Source organism: Garra rufa, chromosome 10 (genome assembly GCF_049309525.1).
Source record: "Garra rufa chromosome 10, GarRuf1.0, whole genome shotgun sequence".
NCBI classification, from domain to species: Eukaryota; Metazoa; Chordata; class Actinopteri; order Cypriniformes; family Cyprinidae; genus Garra; species Garra rufa.
This window is the reverse complement of record NC_133370.1, coordinates 34,328,695-34,348,801: the sequence shown is the minus strand read 5'-3', so window position 1 is coordinate 34,348,801 and position 20,107 is coordinate 34,328,695. Positions and strand designations below refer to the sequence as shown.

The 20,107-nt window shown below is 36.4% G+C and overlaps 1 protein-coding gene across 4 annotated transcripts in view; it reads right to left on the bottom strand.

Annotated features, from left to right (window-relative positions):
• Nucleotides 1–20,107, bottom strand: part of st3gal3b (ST3 beta-galactoside alpha-2,3-sialyltransferase 3b) — a 70,118-nt gene that overhangs the window by 18,009 nt on the left and 32,002 nt on the right. For all 4 annotated transcript variants that reach the window (XM_073848801.1, XM_073848802.1, XM_073848803.1 and 1 more), the window contains 4 exons: nucleotides 15,689–15,783; nucleotides 12,195–12,258; nucleotides 10,235–10,330; nucleotides 9,922–10,108 (listed from right to left, as the gene is read on the bottom strand). In XM_073848801.1, coding sequence (XP_073704902.1) covers nucleotides 9,922–10,108; nucleotides 10,235–10,330; nucleotides 12,195–12,258; nucleotides 15,689–15,783 — 442 coding nt within the window. The remainder of the gene's footprint in view (nucleotides 1–9,921; nucleotides 10,109–10,234; nucleotides 10,331–12,194; nucleotides 12,259–15,688; nucleotides 15,784–20,107) is intronic.

Genomic DNA, 20,107 nt, shown 5'->3' with positions numbered 1-20,107 from the left:
TTTTTTTTTCCTTTTTTTTTTGCTAGATAAGACCCTTCTTTCCTTGGCTGTGATCGTTTAGAGCCATTTGAAGCTGCATTTAAACTGTATTTTGGAAGTTTAAACTCGGGGGCACCATAGAAGTCCATTATATGGAGATAAATTCTGAAATGTGTTACCATGATGGTGTTTGATGTTTGTGTGAATGACACTGTGCACCATCTATACATGTTATTATTTAAAAGCTGCTTGTGATGGGCTTTGGTTCATCATGTGACTTACTCATCACCACCTACTTTTGGTGGTTATCAGTGTATTACAAAGGTACAAAACAGATTTCAGTACTTCAGTAGGTTGGTACATTAACATTATATCAGTTAATGAAATGATGGTATTTAAATGTAAATTAAAAGTTAAAACCATAAAACCTAAAACGCTGCTACCGTATTTTTTACAGTAAAATTGCGGCAACCACAGCTGCCGTTTTTTACCGGAAATTTTACCGTTTTTTTTTTTTTTTTTTACAGTGCAGTTTACTTGCTACGGTTTAGAAAATGGTAATAAAATATGACAAGAGCTTAAGAGTTAAACTGTGTCAGAACAAATTTATCTTGATGATGTCAGATAACTTTGATAGAAAGGTATGTAATTGATTACTATCAAACAAATTATTCAGACTTACTATGACAATATTTACACAACTATCAATACTTTGCTGACCAATTACCAAGCAATGCTTAAGTGTCAAAATGTTGCATTAGCAATTAAATAAAAAACACTCAACCAAAACATGGTCAATGTGTCTGAATAATTTTTGTTCTACTGGTAGTCCACTGCATGAAGAACTTTTGGGTATAATATGTCACAGTTTACTTTATTTTGCTATGCTCACTTACATAAATGAATTATAGTGTCCAGCACCCACTATTAAAAAAAAAAAAAATCAAAAATTATACCTGGTGTCTGAATAATTTTTGGTTTGACTGTGTGTACAACAGAAACACACAAGTGGCTTTTACACTCTTAATAATAAAGGTGCTTTAAAAGATTCTTCACAGTAATGCCTTAGAAGAACCATTTTTGGTTCCACAAAAAAAGCATTCAGTCAAAGATTCTTTAAAGAACCATCTCTTTCTTTCCTTTTTATAATCTGAAGAAACTTCTTTCGCCACAAAGAACCTTTTGTGAAACAGAAAGGTTCTTCAGATGTTAAAGGTTCTTTATGGAACCATTTAAACAAAAAAAGGTTATTCTATGGCATCATGAAGCACCTTTATTTTTAAGAGTGTAGGCTGCTTTATAGGATGAAAGCCTGGCTGTTGGCATGTTCAGAGGCAAACATCCACATGTCCCCTTGTCAACCCTTGGCTTGCTGCCCCATTGGGTCAAAGGGAGAGACGACACCTGCATCAAACTCTAAAAACAGACAGGTTTCTACAGAAACACCACTACAAAGGGCTTGAAAACACTGACTCTCAATCAAGCTACAAAGAGATCTAAAGTGCTGACTCTCAATAATCAAAAGTTAGAAAAGAAAACTGACAAATAATGAAATGTTTCACAAAACCTGTTTCAGGCTTCGAAAAAAAGGTACTATTATTTCACTGATTATTCTTTATTAAGCATCATTATTTAGAGAAGTTTTGTGAACTGGATCGACTGATTCATCGCAAAGAATGACTCATTCATGAATCAGTCACTGCTATTTGTCTAATGAATGCCAGGAAGGGCGAATTGCAACATTTTCAGTTAATAGCAACCTGAAATGGCTTCAGAAGACTTGGAATATAGTAAGCAAATACTACTGTTAGTATTAGTACTTACTATTAGTGATTCTTCTGTGTTGCTCTTTGCTATTTTTGGCCCTCTTTCATTTCATTATATTGAACAAATAAACTCTTTTTAAACTCCCCAGGATAAGCAAACGACAAACAAAATTTTTGGGTGAACTACAAGATTTCGCAAATGTGCCATGAGTCACCTTTCCTGAAGTTTTCTTGAGTAAACAAAGGCACACTCTCCACAGGCATTAACAGAGATAAAAGTCATGCACACAACAGTGTGTACTCCAGTTGTTGCATTTTGGCATACAAATAAAGCTACTACAGACTAAACCACAAAATATAACGATTACAAAAGCCAATGCTGTGCAACACGCTAACACATGGAAAGTACCTTCAATAAATGCCAACAGCAGGAGCCTGATAATATGATAATGATAATGATAATTTCCAGGAGTGTCTGATAAGTGACACACTTTTGCCTCACTCTTACCATGTAAGGCTGAAATAATAAGGGATTAAGACATATGGGAGAAGGAAGTGATGGGTAAATACATTCAGACAGAAGCCAGAGGATTACCTAGTCAATGGTATTCTGAATGAAAATAATTATCGTGGGAGCCACATGCTCCTCAGCGACCTCCAGGACTCGTTAATTCAGTATGCTCTTATCGCACATGACTGCTGGCCCATTGCCTATTTTCAAAGGCTCCTTCATATGTTTTTACATCAGTGACCTCTGAGGCGTTAACCCATTTTGAATTACTTAAATAGGTGAAATCAAGAGAAACGCGTGACATGTTTCTTAAGAAGCCTGGAGTTTTTACAAATATGGGTTGTGTTGAGTGGTTAGTGTGGAAGGAATGTTCCAGAACATGAAATATTGGGGAAAATGTTTTACATAAAATAAAAATAAAAATAAAAATGTTTTTTTCTATTATTGCAGAAAATAAGCTCTGTGACTAACAAAAGTTTAGATTCCTACACGTTTCATTCATCAATATCTTCACAAATGAGCAAAATTAAATGTCACCTATTATCCAAAATCCACTTTTACATTAATGTGGGTTAACAGTTTGTGAACACAACCACGCTACAATGATAAAAATCAACCATATCCCCATTAAACCAGTCACATTAGGCATCTGGTTTTGATTCTCAAAGCAGTGTGACATCACATTGTTTAACCCCACCCACAACTGCTGACTGACAGTCCTGCATTGTCATAGTTTCTGCTCTCAGCGACTTGTCTTTGGTTGTACGCTGTCTTCCATTTTCTCCGTGCTCGAGCAGCTGTGTACTTAAAGGAATAGTTCACTTTCAAAACAAAAATGTACAGATAATATACTCACCCCCTTGTCATCCAAGATGTTCATGTCTTTCTTTCTTCAGTCATAAAGAAATTATGTTTTTTTTAAGGAAAACATTTCAAGATTTCTCTCCATATAATGGACTTCTATGGTGCCCCCGAGTATAAACTTCCAAAATGCTGTTTAAATGCAGCTTCAAAGGGCTCTAAATGATCCCAGCTGAGGAAGAAGGGTCTTATCTAGCGAAGCAATCGGTTATTTTCTAAAAACATTTACAATTTATGTACTTTTTAATCTCTACACAGAGTACACAGAGCTAGACCAGACGAGCATTTGAGGTTAAAAAGTTTATAAATTGTATTTCTTTTTTTCCTTTTTTTTTGCTAGATAAGACCCTTCTTTCCTTGGCTGTGATCGTTTAGAGCCATTTGAAGCTGCATTTAAACTGTATTTTGGAAGTTTAAACTCGGGGGCACCATAGAAGTCCATTATATGGAGATAAATTCTGAAATGTTTTCCTCAAAAAACATAATTTTCTTACGACTGAAAAAAGAAAGACATGAACATCTTGGATGACAAGGGGATGAGTACATTATCTGTCAATTTTTGTTCTGAAAGTGAACAACTCCTTTAAGTATTTTTACTTAAGATTTTAATTGATCAGCTGTGTACTTGTGAGATTAGTTCACAATGTGCTGTGCATTTGGTGGCCGAGCTTCGTAACATTGCGCTGTTTCAGCCCACTTTCTGTGTTTGGCTCCCCATATGTACAGCTAAACACCGGGTTCTCTCGCTCTCAAGTTTCTCTACTGACTGTTTGTTGCTGTGAAACAGAGATTTATATGCTACACCCTTCTCTAAAGACGGGGTGGGGATATGAAGCTCATTTGCATTTCAAGTATTATACACCAAAACAGCTCTTTTTTTTTTAGACACCCCCAAAATGACATTTTCCACATGTAATAATAAATGATTTGCGGAGTATTTTGAGCTGAAACTTTACAGACATTTACATTCTGAGGACACCCAAGACCAATACTGTGATTATGTTACAATATTGACAATATTATGCTGTATTTTATGTCATAGACATTCGGTGCATCCAGAAAGTATTAACAGCGCTTTTTCCAAATTTTGTTATGTTACAGTCTTATTTCAAAATGGATTAAAATTCATTATCTTCCTCAAAATTCTACGTAAAATACCCCATAATGGCAACATGAAAGAAGTTAGTTTAAAATCTTGGCAAATTTATAGAAAAAAAAAAAAAAAAAAAATCACATGTACATAAATATTCACAGCCTTTGCCATGACACTCAAAATTTAGCTCAGGTGCATCAAGTTTCCACTGATCATCCTTGAGATGTTTCTACAACTTGATTGGAGTCCACCTGTGGTAAATTTAGTTGATTGGACATAATTTGGAAAGGCACACACCTAACTATATAAGGTCTCACAGTTAACAGTGCATGTCAGAGTACAAGCCAAGCCATGAAGTCTAAGGAATTGTCTGTAGACCTCTGAGATAGGATTGTACTGAGGCACAGATCTGGGGAAGGGTACAGAGAAAATTCTGTAGCATTGAATACTGAGTACAGTGGCCTCCATCATCCGTAAATAGAAGTTTGGAACCACCAAGACGCTTCCAAGAGTGGACCGCCATGCAAAACACCAAGAAGCCGATGGTCACTCTTAAAGAGCTCTAGCTTTTCTCTGTGGAGAAAGGAGAACCTTCCAGAAGAACCACTATCTCTGCAGCACTCCACCAACCAGGCCTGTATGGTAGAGTGACCAAACGGAAACCACTCCTCAGTAGTCCCATCCCTACAGTGAAGCATGGTGGTGGTAGCATCATGCTGTGGGGATGTTATTCAGTGACAGGAACTGGGAGACTAGTCAGGATCGAGGGATAGATGAATGCAGTAATGTACAGAGACATCCTTGATGAAATCCTGCTCTCTGCACCTCAGAATGAGTAGACTGTTCATCTTTCAACAGGACAATGACTCTAAGAGCACAGCGAAGATAACAAAGGAGTGGCTACGGGACAACTGTGTGAATGTCCTTGAGTGGCCCAGCCAGAGCCCAGACTTGAACCCGATTGAACATCTCTGGAGAGATCTGAAAATGGCTGTGCACCAGCGCTCCCCATCCAACCTGATGAAGCTTAGTACTGTGAAGAAGAATGGGAGAAAATTGCCCAAAAATAGGTGTGCCAAGCTTGTAGCATCATACCCAAAAAGACTTGAGGCTGTAATTGGTGCCAAAGGTGCTTCAACAAAGTATTGTCAATACTTGTGTAATTTTTTGCAAGATTGTAAAATTTGGAAATATTTCAAACAAACTTCTTTCATGTTGTCATTATGGGGTATTGTTTGTAGAATTTTGAGGAAAACAATGAATTTAATCCATTTTGGAATAAGGCTGTAACATTACAAAATGTGGGTAAAAGTGAATACTTTCCAGATGCACTGTATGTCAAACACTGCAGTCTTTATTTCAGACAATGATTTCAAGACAGTGCTAAAATGCTAATTTGTTTCTGGGTTTTGGCCTACAAAAATACATAATCCCTGCAGCGCTCTATAAGACCAATAACATGCATTAAGAAAATAAATAGTGGCAATTTTGATTTTATGTCATGTACTGTAAAAGATGTTATTCCAAAAAAAAAAAAAAGTGTCTTCATAATCTCTCATCAAAATACAATATGAATGACATTTGACTGCTTTCCAATGTGTATTTGTGAAGAGCACTTAAGTCTCATCACAGCATATTCAGGTGAACCCCAGCACGGCTCTTCAATGCTGGGAACGCATTCGTCTACTGTTCTGTCAATACAAACTGAAAAGGCTGGCGTTCCTTCCACCCATGAGCATCCACAGCATACAAAAGAGCAGCTGAGAGAAAAATACTTCAAAGCGGCAAGCAGCCACTGTTCAAAGTTACATCAGTGTGACTGTTTGAGATGAAGAGAGTGAGGAGTCAGTGCTAGTTGAGGATTACACTGACGTCTAAAGCTACGTGCCTTTCTAAAGCCAACTGCCCACACAGTCGCACATGCTTTTATGCGTTCATCTCCTAATGAAAGATGTCACCACACAATGGATCTCAATCGCTGTCACCGCTTGCAAAAACAAAGCGTTTTCCATTTCGCCACCAGGTTTCTCCCATTAAAGGGAAGCATTTGTATTTTGGCAAAGCAGCAGCAACTTCCCCACAAGTCACTCAACAGGAGTTTCACTGCATCAATGATATTTTCGAAGATATGTTGTAAGATCTAAATAAGACTTGGAAGCGGACTGTAGGGAATGTATTTGTTTTCAAACATGAGATGAACTGTATACTGTTGTTAGGGACACAGTGTTTGATAAGATTATGTGTGATTAAGCATGGCGACGAATGCCTGTTATTGTTTAGAGATTACTCAAATTACTCAAAGAAACATCTGTGGTACGTATAGAGCGCGCAAACTAGATAAACGCTTAGTCAGATTTTCATCGGGCCCTAAAATACCATCCCTTTGACTTGCCAGTTAAAAATAAACAAAACCAAAGTTAAACTGTTTGAGAAGGGAGCGAGGGAAGGCGAGGGGCTCTCGAAGCCTGACGTTGATCAAGCGAGAAGAATAGAAGTCAGTCGTTTTTCATCCGTAAGAATTCACAATAGTGATAGGCTTCATTTGTCAAGTGACAATCGGTTAAAAGCCACTTTAAACATGATACTCTTACAACTTAATACATACACGGGAGGTCACGTAGACTAGCCAGATATAAACATCTTTTACAGCTGTGGCTGTCTGCCGGAGGAAGAAAAACAATCAGGAACTGCATTTTTACATTTTCTGAAGAAAATCTGAGTGCTGCTTGTCTAAAACCAAAATCACTGCCAGGGGTTTTTATGCGGTTGCTAAGGTGCTCTTAGTGGTTTATGCGAATTGCTGTGGTCGCTAAGGTATTCTGGGTGGTCTCTGTGATATTCAGTTTCTAGATATGGCTTGAGTCCCTCCTTCATCGTAAGACTAAGAGCTTTCTTGGTTTCGCCTTTTTTATTGTCCATCAGGCAAAAAAACTTACAAGTGTGATTGCTTTTTATACAAAAAGCCATAAGATTTAGGAGGCATCATAAGCCACATACAGATTCCAAAATAAATTCAAAAAAATCTTGAAAAAATTCTGAATATTAGGCTACCAGGCTCTGATACAAGGACTGAATCTTTCAAGATTTCAGCATGCATTCACACAAAAGGCTCTCCAACAATTTTACTCACACACAATGTTCCAGAAACAAGCACTGTGTGAATAGCTTTTCATTTCTGTAGCAAACAGTAAAACGTTCTGATACATCATGTAAATGCCAAAAAATTCCTGATACATCATGTAAAAGTAAATAGTGTTATTCTGAAAGTGAGAGAAAGTAGATCAACACATATGGGTGTCTGCTGAAAAATGCAAAATATGTTATCATGTAAATGTATAAGCGCCGTTATTACAGGATTTTGAAGAGTATGCATGTGTGACAGAGACGTCATGGAAAGCGGTGTGGAGAAAAAGCATTCTGTAAGAGACACGCATATATAAGTAATGTAACTGATTACATTTGATTACTTTTCTAAATTAAATTTTCAATTTTTCTAAACTGTTAATAATTTTGAAACATGTAAACAAGGCAAGGTTAACCTTACAGTAGGACTTAACACTCATTACTGTTAGACGTTCAAAGTCTGTCATCATTTTAATTAAGGTTATAATACAGCCACCAAAAAATCTGACTTTAACATCTCTTCTTACTTTGAGATCATTCTAAGGGTTAAATTCATAATTCACAACAAGAAATATTTTAATAACTATGATACTGTTTTTGAAATCAAATCTTTGCTTAGTTATGACAGGAAACAACCCAGTTAAAAAAAACATTGGAAAAAACCCTGTTAATCTTAAATAAAGCATATAAATAAATCTAAATAGGAAAAAAAAAAGAGTTTAAGAATAAGCATGTGTCTTATTCTATAAATGACTAAAACCCTGTCTCAGCAGACAATGCAATTTAAGAAAGAAATTAAATCTGTATGTGTGTGTGTGTGTGTGCCTACTTAGAGACAAATTTGTATCCAAAAGTGAGCTAAACCTGACAAATAATCTCCAAAAAACCTCCCTTTGGGGATGTCCTCATTTGTTAAAAATAAAGTAAACAAAGTTTTTTCAAATTGCAAAAAAAAAAAAAAAAAAAAAAAAAAAACACATTATGCCAGTGGAATTTGCCTATTTAGATAAGTAAATGTGTGTGTGTGTGTGTGTGTGTGTGTGTGTGTGTGTGTGTGTGTGCGCGCGTGTGTAAAAATTCAGATGTAACCCCCTTTGTAATCCCTAACATTTTCATTTTAAGTAACTGTAATTAATTACACATTTTTTTCCTCAGTAACTGTAACTGATTACAGTTACATTTATTTTGTAATCAAATTACATAATTCCATTACATGTAACTAGTTACTCCCCAACACTGCATATATACGCAGTATGTGGGTTAAGATTATATGTAACTAACACTGTGCATGTAGTGTAGCACATTTTCTGGTTGTGAATGTAAACGCAGTCTGGGATGAGTTACATACCAAAAATTAATACGACCAATAGTAAGAGTCAAGCTTATCTTTTTTTATTAGCAAGTAGCTATGTCAAGTATCTGGAATATCCCTCCATTAACTTGGATGTCTAAACATTGCCCATTTACAACCATTTTTACAACCAAGAACCTGCCTATTAGATTCCAGTACAGCATAAGCGTTCAATTTTCCACTTTCTGATACGAAAAAAGCCATTTTGTTATCTAATACTGCGGTTTTCATCAGTCATCATCCTAACATCATTCTAACATTATGGCAGACACATTGGAGCTTTCTTGACCCCTCATTTGGTGAAGGAAATTCTTCCTTCCATGAGATCAAAGCCAATATATCAGAAGCCAGAGGGCAGATCAATTATCTGAGCACTTTCCACTGTCCAGCTTGTTACGATCAGATGTTCAGACAAAACTGGCTCTTTTCAGGGGCCAGAGTGGAGGGTGGGTAATCAAATAGCTCCCTATTTTTCTTCCTATGCAGAGTCTCTTGCACATTGACAAATGTCACCCTGTAAAAAAAAAATCCAGCACTGGTCCCCTGAAAGCCCAGCAGCTGTGCTGGCTGGGAACTCCTGAGGCACGTTGCCGCCAGATTCCCACTTGACAACGGGGGGAAACAAGCAGGTGTGCAGCTGAGGAAGACAAGTATATTCAAAAAGGAAGGTTATGGGAGAAGCCACACACGCCGACCAAACGCCTTGACCACAATTACATGACATACGACTGGAAAAGAAAAAAAAAACGTCCTTGAGTAGCCGAGTCAGAACAGAGTGCTTATGCTTGCTCTTTGTGTGATAAGGAATGGGATGGAGGCAGAGTCATTAAAACTGTGTGAGATAAGAGAGAGCTCATTCAGACGGGCCGACCCTTCTGATTAAGAGGCTAATTCACTAGATGTCAGTCAAACCTGGAAGGAGAATGTTTTACCACTCGCTAAAAATGAGACAAAGTCCTTGAACAATAAAAGCCTTTTCTTCAAAAACTATTCCTAATCAAAATCCTTTAACCATAAAAATTCCAATGCAATACATTTTGTTAGAGGGTAATATTAACTCTACTATAAATTCATGAATGGTTTAAAAAAAAAAGTTCTAAAAATTTGGACATAAGCAGGTAGTGCTAAACTGCAATCATTCTGCCTCAAACTTAATTGAAGAAGAAGACCTTAAAAACAGAAAAAAATACCAACAGATTTTAATGAGAGGAATAAGACGGTATAGTCACATACATACCAGTTTCTCTCTGAAGACCATCTGTCTCAACCATTTAAAGTCGAGAGGTTTGAAAGCAGAGAAGACAAAGAGGGAATCTTTCTCATAGCGCTCAGGCTTCTGGATGGCCCCTTCGGGATAGGTTATCCTTAAGGTGGTCTTAGTACCTACATCTCTGGAGTAACCAGTCACTGGGGCCTCGTTGAGTCTAAAAAACATATAGATTGAAAATCAGTGCAAATCACCTTCATTTGTGTCTAAAATCCTTTTGTTTGTTTAGTTTATTGATTTGGTCATTACAAAGGCAGAACAAGGTGACTTTGTGGACACTCACCTTATCACAACGTCATATTCATCGATGCGGGATCCTAAAGACTTGTTGCTAAGGATACCGCCATTACCTACTATTATACATCTTTTACAACTCAAACTGCAAAGAGAACATATGAGAAGACTTAGAGTATTACTTACAAAAAATGCATACATCTTTACAACCACATTCAGCAAACAAAATGACAAGCTTAACCTGATATTGCAGACACTGGACAGTCAGCTCAGGCATCAAATTAAATTTATTTTATGAAATTTATATCTGATTCTGACATCACCTTTGTTGAAATGTCAAACAGACGTATTGTTAGGCCACGGCATTAAGTAACTACAGTGGTATGTAAAAGTTTGGGAACCCCTTGCAAAATCTATGAAAATTTGAATAATTCTAACAAAATAAGAGAGAACGTACAAAATGCATGTTTTTTTAAGTACTGTCCTGAGTAAGATATTTTACATAAAAGATGTTTACATATAGTCCACAAGACGAAAAAAAAAATTCAAACAACCAGCTGATTTAATAAAATAACATACTTTAAAAGATGTTTTTTGTTTTTGTTTTGTCATGGTTGTTCATGAGTCCCTTGTTTTTTCTGAGCAATTAAACTGAGCCCTGTTCTTCAGAAAAATCCTCCAGTGTCCTGCAAATTCTTTTGCATATTTGAACCCTTTCCAGCAGTGACTGTTAAAAAGGTTCAAACAATCACTGATGCTCCAGAAGGAAACATTATGCATTAAGAGCTGGGGGGTGAAAACTTTTGAACAGGATGAAGATTTTTCTTATTTTTAAATAAATAAACTTTTTTTACCCCCATTTAGTACTGCCCTTCGGAAGCAACAGAAGATACATGCATGTTTCCCGGAAGACAAAATTAGTACAATTTACCTTCAAATTCAAAAAGTTCACATTCCCTGGCTCTTAATGCATCGTGTTTCCTTGTGGAGCAACAGTGAATGTTTGAACCCTTTTTAATAGTTGTGTTTGAGTCCCTCAATTGTCAATGTGAAAAGATGGGTCTCTAAATCATACAGCCACTGCTGGAAAAAGGGTTCAAATATGCAAAGAATGCTAGAAAACTGAAAATCTGCAGGACCTGGAGGATTTTTCTGAAGAACAGTGCTCAGTTTAACTGTTCAGAACAAACAAGGTACTCATAAACAACCATCACAAAAAAACAAAAAACAAAAAAGGCGTAGATCGAGGTAACCACAGTATTAAGAACCAAGGGTTTCCAAACTCGTGAAGGGGGTTATTTGAATGATTTCAGCTATTTTTTTTGTCTTGTGGATTATAGGTAAACATATTTTAAGTAAAATATATTACTCAGGAAAGTACTAAATAAAAATAACATGCACTTTGAATGATCTCTCTTATTTTGTTAAAATTATTCACATTTTCAGTCACAGATTCTGCAAGGGGTTCCCAAACTTTTGCATGCCACTGTATATTGCTATTTCAATAAATGCTGTTCTTGTGAACTTTCAATTAACTAAAGAATCCTGAAAAAAAAAACATAAGTTTCCATAAATATATGAAGCAGCAAAACTGTTCAACAAATAGTATTAAACAGTAAAGCATTAAAAAATTAAGAAATGTTTCTTGGGAACCAAATCAGAATACTACAATGATGTCTGAAGGATAATGTGACACTAAAGACTTGAATAATGGATGTTGAAAATTCAGCTCTGGTATCACAGAAATAAATGACATTAACATATACTGTGGAAATCAGTTATCTTACATTGGAATACCATTTCACAATATTGCACACTATTTCTAATCAAATAAATGTAACCTTGATGAGCACAAGATACTTTTGTAATAATTGTAATAACCCCAAACTTTTGTACAATACTCTATATAAAAATGAGCATAACTTTTATGGCATCACAGCTGGTTAGGACATGCAATTTTTATTTTATTTAGCAAATTAATTTGTAGTGAGGCATTTCAACATTCTTACCTATCTAAATCTGGACCCAGTCCATAAGTCTTTGTGGCAGTTAATATAACATCTATGATTCTTTCTGTAGAGAGAAATAACAATAAAGAACAAAGGGATGGTTATGGCTCTGATCTGATTCAAATGATTTTCTTCATCAATCATCTACACTCCTGGTGGTCTGATGAAGGAGTGTGATTGTGTTATTCACTCCTGGAAGTTGTATTAGCAACTGAAAATAGGTTACTGACACTTTGAAAAAAAACAGTCTGTAAAAGTGGAATGTCATTTGCAAACAAGTAAAATTCCTGTGCCAAAGACTTCAATTAATGCTCTCAGTAAATTCACAAAGCTGTTTGGTCATAGCGATCATTCCTCCCATACCCTCGAAGACATTTATGGCTGCCACACATTATGTCACCTGATTTCAGTGAAGACACCGGATTTCCTAGTAAGGGTGCTTAAGTGTGACCCACTGGATTACCTAAAAGCATCAGTATGCATACTATAAATGTCCAAAGGCAGGCAAACAGTTTGGAAAAGAGCTAATTTAATGAGGACAAATGTGTACAGCCTTGCCCATTTTCCCATCATACCTTTTTGACTATAACTATATTCCAATGAACAAAAGTCAAGAAGGCATAACATGTAGGGAAACACTTTGGGAGGTCTGCTAGGCACTTTGCAGTACGTGTGAGGCGCCAAATCTACATCTGTACATAATTCTTTCTTTTTTTCCTCATCCGGTGGTTTGAAAGCATCTACCCTAATGACTACCATTACTGTTTCTGACAACAAAGAGCTCACATGTGAGATTATCTTTTTTATTGGCATAGACGCTATGTTATTGAGAGGAAAACATAATAGGATGTACCGACGCAGTTCTGTGGTTTGAAGCGAATGGTTGTGATTTCAACAATACCGCATGTGAGAACCTTCTGTAAATTGATTTGCCCTCCATAAACTCAACAGTTGGTGTAACGCAAAAGATAACGTAAGAGCTTGAAATTTGTATTGACCCTAAACTCTAACCTTAATGATTAAAAAGCATTAGGGAGTAGTGACGGCTCACATCAAGCATCACCACAGACTGCATAAACAGTGGTGGGACCACACTAGAATAAGAAACAAATATAATATATGTATCTCACGGTTTCGCAAAGAAATAGGAAGAGCAATAGGTTCAAATTGTTTTAAGATAAACGGCATAAAGATTTCAGCTATGTATCACTCTTGGCAGTTTAAACAAACGAGACCCTCATCTTTAACATACACTGTTTTGGCAAGGGGAAATCACGCTCTGAAATAAAGCTATATCAAGGCTATATCACAAAACCATATGGCACATGACTTCTGAGAGTGCGAGTCAAGTTATGACACATTTCTTTCATGTAATGTTTTTGTTTAAAAAAAACGATCAAACACGGTCATAAACTATTTTAACATAATTCATCGAGAGTATTAGGAGCTTCACCAAAGTAGCTGAGAGTGACACTTCATCCTGAGTCACTGGAGACATTTAAGAGGCTACTTAATACTGTAAGGCACTTAAAAAGGCCAAACTCACGGTCAAAACAGCCCTAATGGTTTATTCTCCTTTGAGGTATTTAGTTCTCCCGCCTGTAAAGTTTGTCGGGATTACCCTACAGTCCACACAACCATCTGCAATGCTTCTACTGAATGTTTTCCACTAAGGACGACGTAATCAAGAGTAGAAATCACAAAGTCATAGGTGGCCACAGTGATCGCTTATATTGGAATTGGTAGTGCAGAAATAAGACATCTATTTTTATGCCTTTCTGGCCCACAACTTGGGAACCTTTGTCAAGCTCTATTCAAGAACCACACGTATCAACCTTTCCAAATGAATAAAGTTAAAAGTGAAGTCACGCTAGGCTAACGATCCATGCAGCAAACAAACACCAGGTGTAATGTAAACATGGGACCTGCTCTTTTCAAAGTCTTCATGCGTGTGCCCTTAACTGAACACAAAGGTTACATTCAAGGTACCCTTATGTGCCCGCTGCCCTCAAGTACTGGAACATTTTACAACGTGCTGAAATCTAAGATGTAATCATCTTTTCAGATGGAGGGAGAAAAAAAAGGCTTCAAACAGACAACGGTGGATTACATTAACAACCAAATGGTTTCAAGGAACCGTTGCCTTATCTACAGGTCTTTTCCAAAGGTCTCATTCTCTTTGATACATTCACAAAGCTCAGTAGAATGAAGTTCTTGTTCTCTGTTGAATGGAATAAAACCCCCACATCACTGAAGTACATAAATGTCTGCATACTGTGCAATGCATTTGGCCACATACACATTACAGAGGTTTGGCTCAATATACTGCGATATAAGTCTCTCCTGAACCTGTGGTATGAGTGTGGCATCCTACAGCTATTAAGAAAAATAGACAGCAACAGTTTACAGCATATAGAATTTATGATGAAAATAACTGTTGGACCAGTGTATTATTGTATAATAATTAAACCAGGGCTCTGAACTAGTTAAAGGAACAAAAACAGAAATGAATGAAATTAATAGAAACATAAAAAATGGAAACTAAATCATGTTTAATTGTTTCATATGGTTTCCTTTGATATTATAATTTGACGGTCAACAAAGTGTGAACTGAAATAGCACAGTCTATACAAATGTGACATGCAGCATGACTAAATTGCCCACAGTCAACTGGAAATTGTATGCACACAGTCAAACCAAGAATTATTCAGATTATATCTCATATTTTTCACCAGTGGGTGCAGGACACTATAGTTCATTTATGTAAGTGAGAAGAGCAACATAAAGTAAACAGTGACATATTTTACCCCAAACTTCTTCATACAGTGGACTACGAGTAAAACTGATAAAAATTTGGAACCAAAAATTATCCACTTGGATTATACAAGTATACACTTTGACCTGACCATGTTTTTTTTCTTTAATTGCTAATGTGACCTTTTTACACCACAGACTGAACAAAATTAAGCATTGCTTGGTAATTGGTTGACCTAAATTGGTATTATCTAATTGTGAACTTGAAGACGCGATTAGGTTAGTTTTGAGTAGGAATTGGGCAGGTTTTGTTGTGGAAACCTGGCAACCCTGACTGGGGGGGGGGGCCCTAGTTCGGGACATAAAATTCCATTATTTTATGTATGAAATGTCCATGACATTTGGAGGTTATTATAAGGATAAAAGATGAAAGAAGAGGGGGGAAAAAATCCACATAGTCCTCTACATTACATGCGTTCAGGGGTGGGAACAGGCCAAAATGCAAAAGCTATGGACAAAATATATATATATTTTTCTTTCTTTCAGAAAACTGTGAGAGCAGGACTAAAAATAAATACCATGTAGTCCTCTGAAATGCAACAGATTGATTCAAAAAATTTTTCATTAAATTTTAGTATTCATTAAAATAACCAGTCCATTTGTTTCAGGAAACAAGGAAGCATTTGGACAACATTGTCTATGAAAGTCTATGACAAATTAATTTTAAAATGGATACATACCTTGTGTTTTGAATCCAAATGGAGGTAAATAGTTTGTAACTTTTGCAAGCCGCTTGAAGTTTCGGTCCAGAAACATGGAAGCTGGCTTACTAAACCTGCGAAAGAATGATAAACATAATATAATAAATACTACCAAGAACAACTAACATTCAAATCAATAACAGTATTTTTTTCTAATTTAAATTAAATTTTTAAACTCAGCAAATTTTGCACATTTTGTGTCAATTCCATATCAAACAGGCTAATAACATATAGCCAAACAACACATTTACTTCCCGGACATCAGGACGTAGGAAGTCAAAAGGGGCTTTTGTCTGTGAGGTCTGACTTCGTCTCTGCTTTGACCTGTGGTTAAAGTTTAAAACAGTGTGGCTGAACCAGCACCAATCAATCACAAACCCAGGCCTCTGTTCACCCCTCCTCAAGAGGAGTCAGGGGATACCCTACCCGGAGGCCATTTCCCAGCACACTCCTCTCTTAAGGCTAGATGTGCAAACTCAACGATGAATGCCTGTGCCTCTGACCCGCAGATCCTCACTGTCATTGCTTATCTACTCCGCCTGCTACCAAAGGGCATTTCTACAACGTTTAAAGCATTACAAATGGGAAATATCCAGGAAGTGGAACACTGAGCCGCTCAACGGTGCCGGTAGGCAGTGTAAACCTTCAGAAGCCACATTTTTCAAAAACTACATCCCTTTCAGGGGTCATTTAATGATTCAATTTAATAAGAATCAAGTAAGTCTCAGACAGCAGATGCATTTTCCACCAACTTGCCTATTTTCTGCTTCTGTAAGTGTGGCCACACGATGGACGTCTGTTTTTATGACCCTCCCAACTCAACAGGCTCATTACTCATATACAAACATGAGGATATTGGATCATTTTTCAGTTTTTTTCTTCTTTCGCAGGTCTTTTACGATTAAGCTAGAAAATTGCAGTAGATTGGTTTGGGTTGGGGGGATGACTAACAAGGAGAGCTTGTCGAGAGGTACAGAGGGTTTGAAAAAAATTAGGCCCCCTTAAGAAAACTTAAAAGACTAATCATGGGTCAGTAAAGAGAACACATGGGTCATTTAAAATACAGGTCCTGCTTTTCAGGGAAAAAAAGCAGCAAAACCCCTTTCCCAACAATTTATTCCAAAGCAGAAAGTGGCACAAGTTTTTAGTAACGATGGACTCCATTTGCTTTTAAACCACGTAAATCGACAACAATGTCTGATATGGGGGAAAGTGAGGACAAAGATGATGTCAATTGAAGAAAATGTCAAAGAGCAGCGGCAGGAAGTAAGTTTTGGAAATGAATGGGATTCGCTATTGGCAACTGTTTAACAAACTCTGATAAAAGTGTGTCTATTTCATGCACTAATTGCTTAAGGCCAGAGGATGTCCGACAATGTCAAGAAGAAAGGAAAAAACGTTGCATCGGATCCTCTCTTTATATCACCTGATAAAAGCAGACAAAGCAAGACCTTGCCAAAACAAACTGTGATAAATTAACTTGTGGCTTGTGGGGTGCGGACTTACTCACATTATAAATAACTGGGTGAGAGCTTCAGGCCTTAAGACAGACAGGCGTCTGCTTGTCATAAAGGGTCCTGAACAGGAGGCCTGTGCACATTGTGCTCATTTCCTCATGGCTATCTCTCACTGGGGGCTGTATTTTCATAACCGCCCGCTCAAGTTCAACCAAGACATTTGATTTAAGAGTCCAATACAAACAATTTTGGGAAAGGAGTGGAGGTGTTGAAAATAAAGTGGATTCCAGGGGTGAACTAACAGAGGGTGGGATTCACATGGCTTCAGGTGGTTTCCTACACTTGTAGGGATCCCCAAATAAAATGTAACTCCTAAAAGGAGAGAGATGTGATGAACATGCCAAGTCGGCATTAACTAATAGGACCATCCCTTTTTTATGCAACAAATGATTACTGAGGTAGACAAGGTTCCGCCAAATGTGTGGTGGTGCACTTAAAGGGATAGTTCACCCAAAAATGAAAATTTGATGTTTATCTGCTTACCCCCAGGGCATCCAAGATGTAGGTGACTTCAGTAGAACACAAACAAATTTTTTAACTTAAACTGTTGCAGTCTGTCAGTCTTATAATGGCAGTCAATGGTTACCAAATCTTAAAAAAAAAAAAAACATACACAGACAAAACCAAATTAAACCCTGCGGCTCGTGACGATACATTGAGGTCTTGAGACACATAACGATCGGTCTGAGCAAGAAACTGAACAGTATTTATATCATTATTTACCTCTGATCCGACGGAATGTTCAGCTGTATGGAGCATGTTCACATCAGCCGGCGCGCAATACTGTTCAGTTTTTTGCAGATTGATCATTTTGTGTATTAAGACCTCAATGTATCGTCACGAGCCACACGTTTTAATTTGGTTCTAGTTAAAAATTTTTGTTTGTGTTCTACTGAAGAAGCAAAGTCACCTACATCTTGGATGCCCTGGGGGTAAGCAGATAAACACATTTTTCATTTCATTTTTGAACTATCCCTTTAAAAAAAATTTAAACACTAATTTAATGTTGTTTTGCACATTAAACTTTCAAATCTATATTTGTCTATTCAATTAAATTATTTACTACGAAAATTCACGGATGAAAGTAAAATTATACTGTGTGACACATTTAAAGTCTTAAAGGGATAGTTCACCCAAAAATTACAATTCTGTCAATAATTACTCACCCTGATTTCATTACAAACCTGTAAGACCTTCATTCATCTTTGGAACGCAAATTAAGATATTTCTAAGACATTTTAAGACGTGGTAAAGGCTGAAAATGGTAGTAAGGACATCGTTAAAACACCATGCATTGGGGTACACTCTGACATAGCAGAGAAGAAATTGTATAATAAAGTCGTTATTTTTGTTTTCTTCACACACAAAAAGTATTCTCATAGATTCATAACATTCCGATTAAACCACTGATGTCACATAGACTATTTTAACAATGTCCTTACTACCTTTCTGGGCCTTGAACGTGTCAGTTGCATTGCTGTATACAGGGTAACAAAGCTCTCAGATTTCATCAAAAACATTTTATTTTGTGTTCTGAAGATGAAACAAGGTCCTGAGAGAATGAGGGTAAGCAATAAATGACAGCATTTTTTTTTACAGCATTTAATAATCTCATGTTAATTTCCACATATACTTTCAAGTTTTTAATCAAATGTATAATTATAATAATATAAATATTATAATTATAAATTAATTGATCATAATTTGTTGTACATTGAAACTTAAGTATACTAAACAAACTACTACATACTTAAGAGTTACTGACTGCAATTTTTAAATTCCTATAACATGTACAATACCTATCTCTGTTTTATACATTCAAAAATTACATAAAATGTTTCAACTGTTATTTAGTTCATGATTCTGGAAATATCTACACTGAATCAATGAATCCTAAACATCATTATAAATAATTTATCACAGAATAAAAACGCTTAAATATTTGTGTTGTAATGATGTGACAGAAGTGCCTTTTGACCCCAAAATATAAACAAAGTCCCTGAGAACCTTGATCCATCACACATGTTAATTAGAGGCACATTGTAGACACTGTTAACACATATGCCGTTTATTGGGGGGTCTGTTAAAAAGTTTCAGGCACCAATTCAGTCATTGCTCTGCTTTATGGGACTTTCGATGCTTGTGTTGATTCAAGAGAGATAAGGACCCACCAACACCACATCATCTGCAACATGAACTTATCAAGAATGTTGTCAAAATGTCTTTTTTCTCTCTTCTTTAAAAAGTTGTTTCATGAAATTAATATTTTTGTTTAGTCAGCTTTTGTTTAAACCAATCCAGGGCAACCATCTGACTTGGACTACATATTGCTGTTGCTATTGTGTGATAGTTGCTGCTTTGTGATAGCTGCTCAAATCCTTTCCAAAATAATCTTGCTTGATTGGTGGAAAAGCTATTTCTAAACAATCGTATGGCGATGAGAGAAATATCCATGAACAAACCAAACCGTGATGCTTAATGTTTATCATCACCGGGCATGCTGTAGTGGAAAAATGACTTATGCTAACTAGGGTTGTCACGATACCATAAAAATGACTTACGATACTATACCAGTTGAAGTATCACGATACCGTGCAGTATTCTGTTCATTTAAAATTCAATTCTACAAAATGAATAAAAATTTCATAAATAAAAAGATGTAAATGAAAACAGGCAATATTTTTCTCTGAATACTCCATTAATGTGAATTATGGCTGGATATTGTTATCAATGAAATCATGTAAACAAAACTCATCTAGCACTGCACAGAAGCTTCATGGAGTGACATTTAAATGTGGTATTTATATATTTAGACTGTACTTATAATTACATAAGTAATGTTATAAGATTAATGTTTTAAATACAAAACTCTGAATATAGA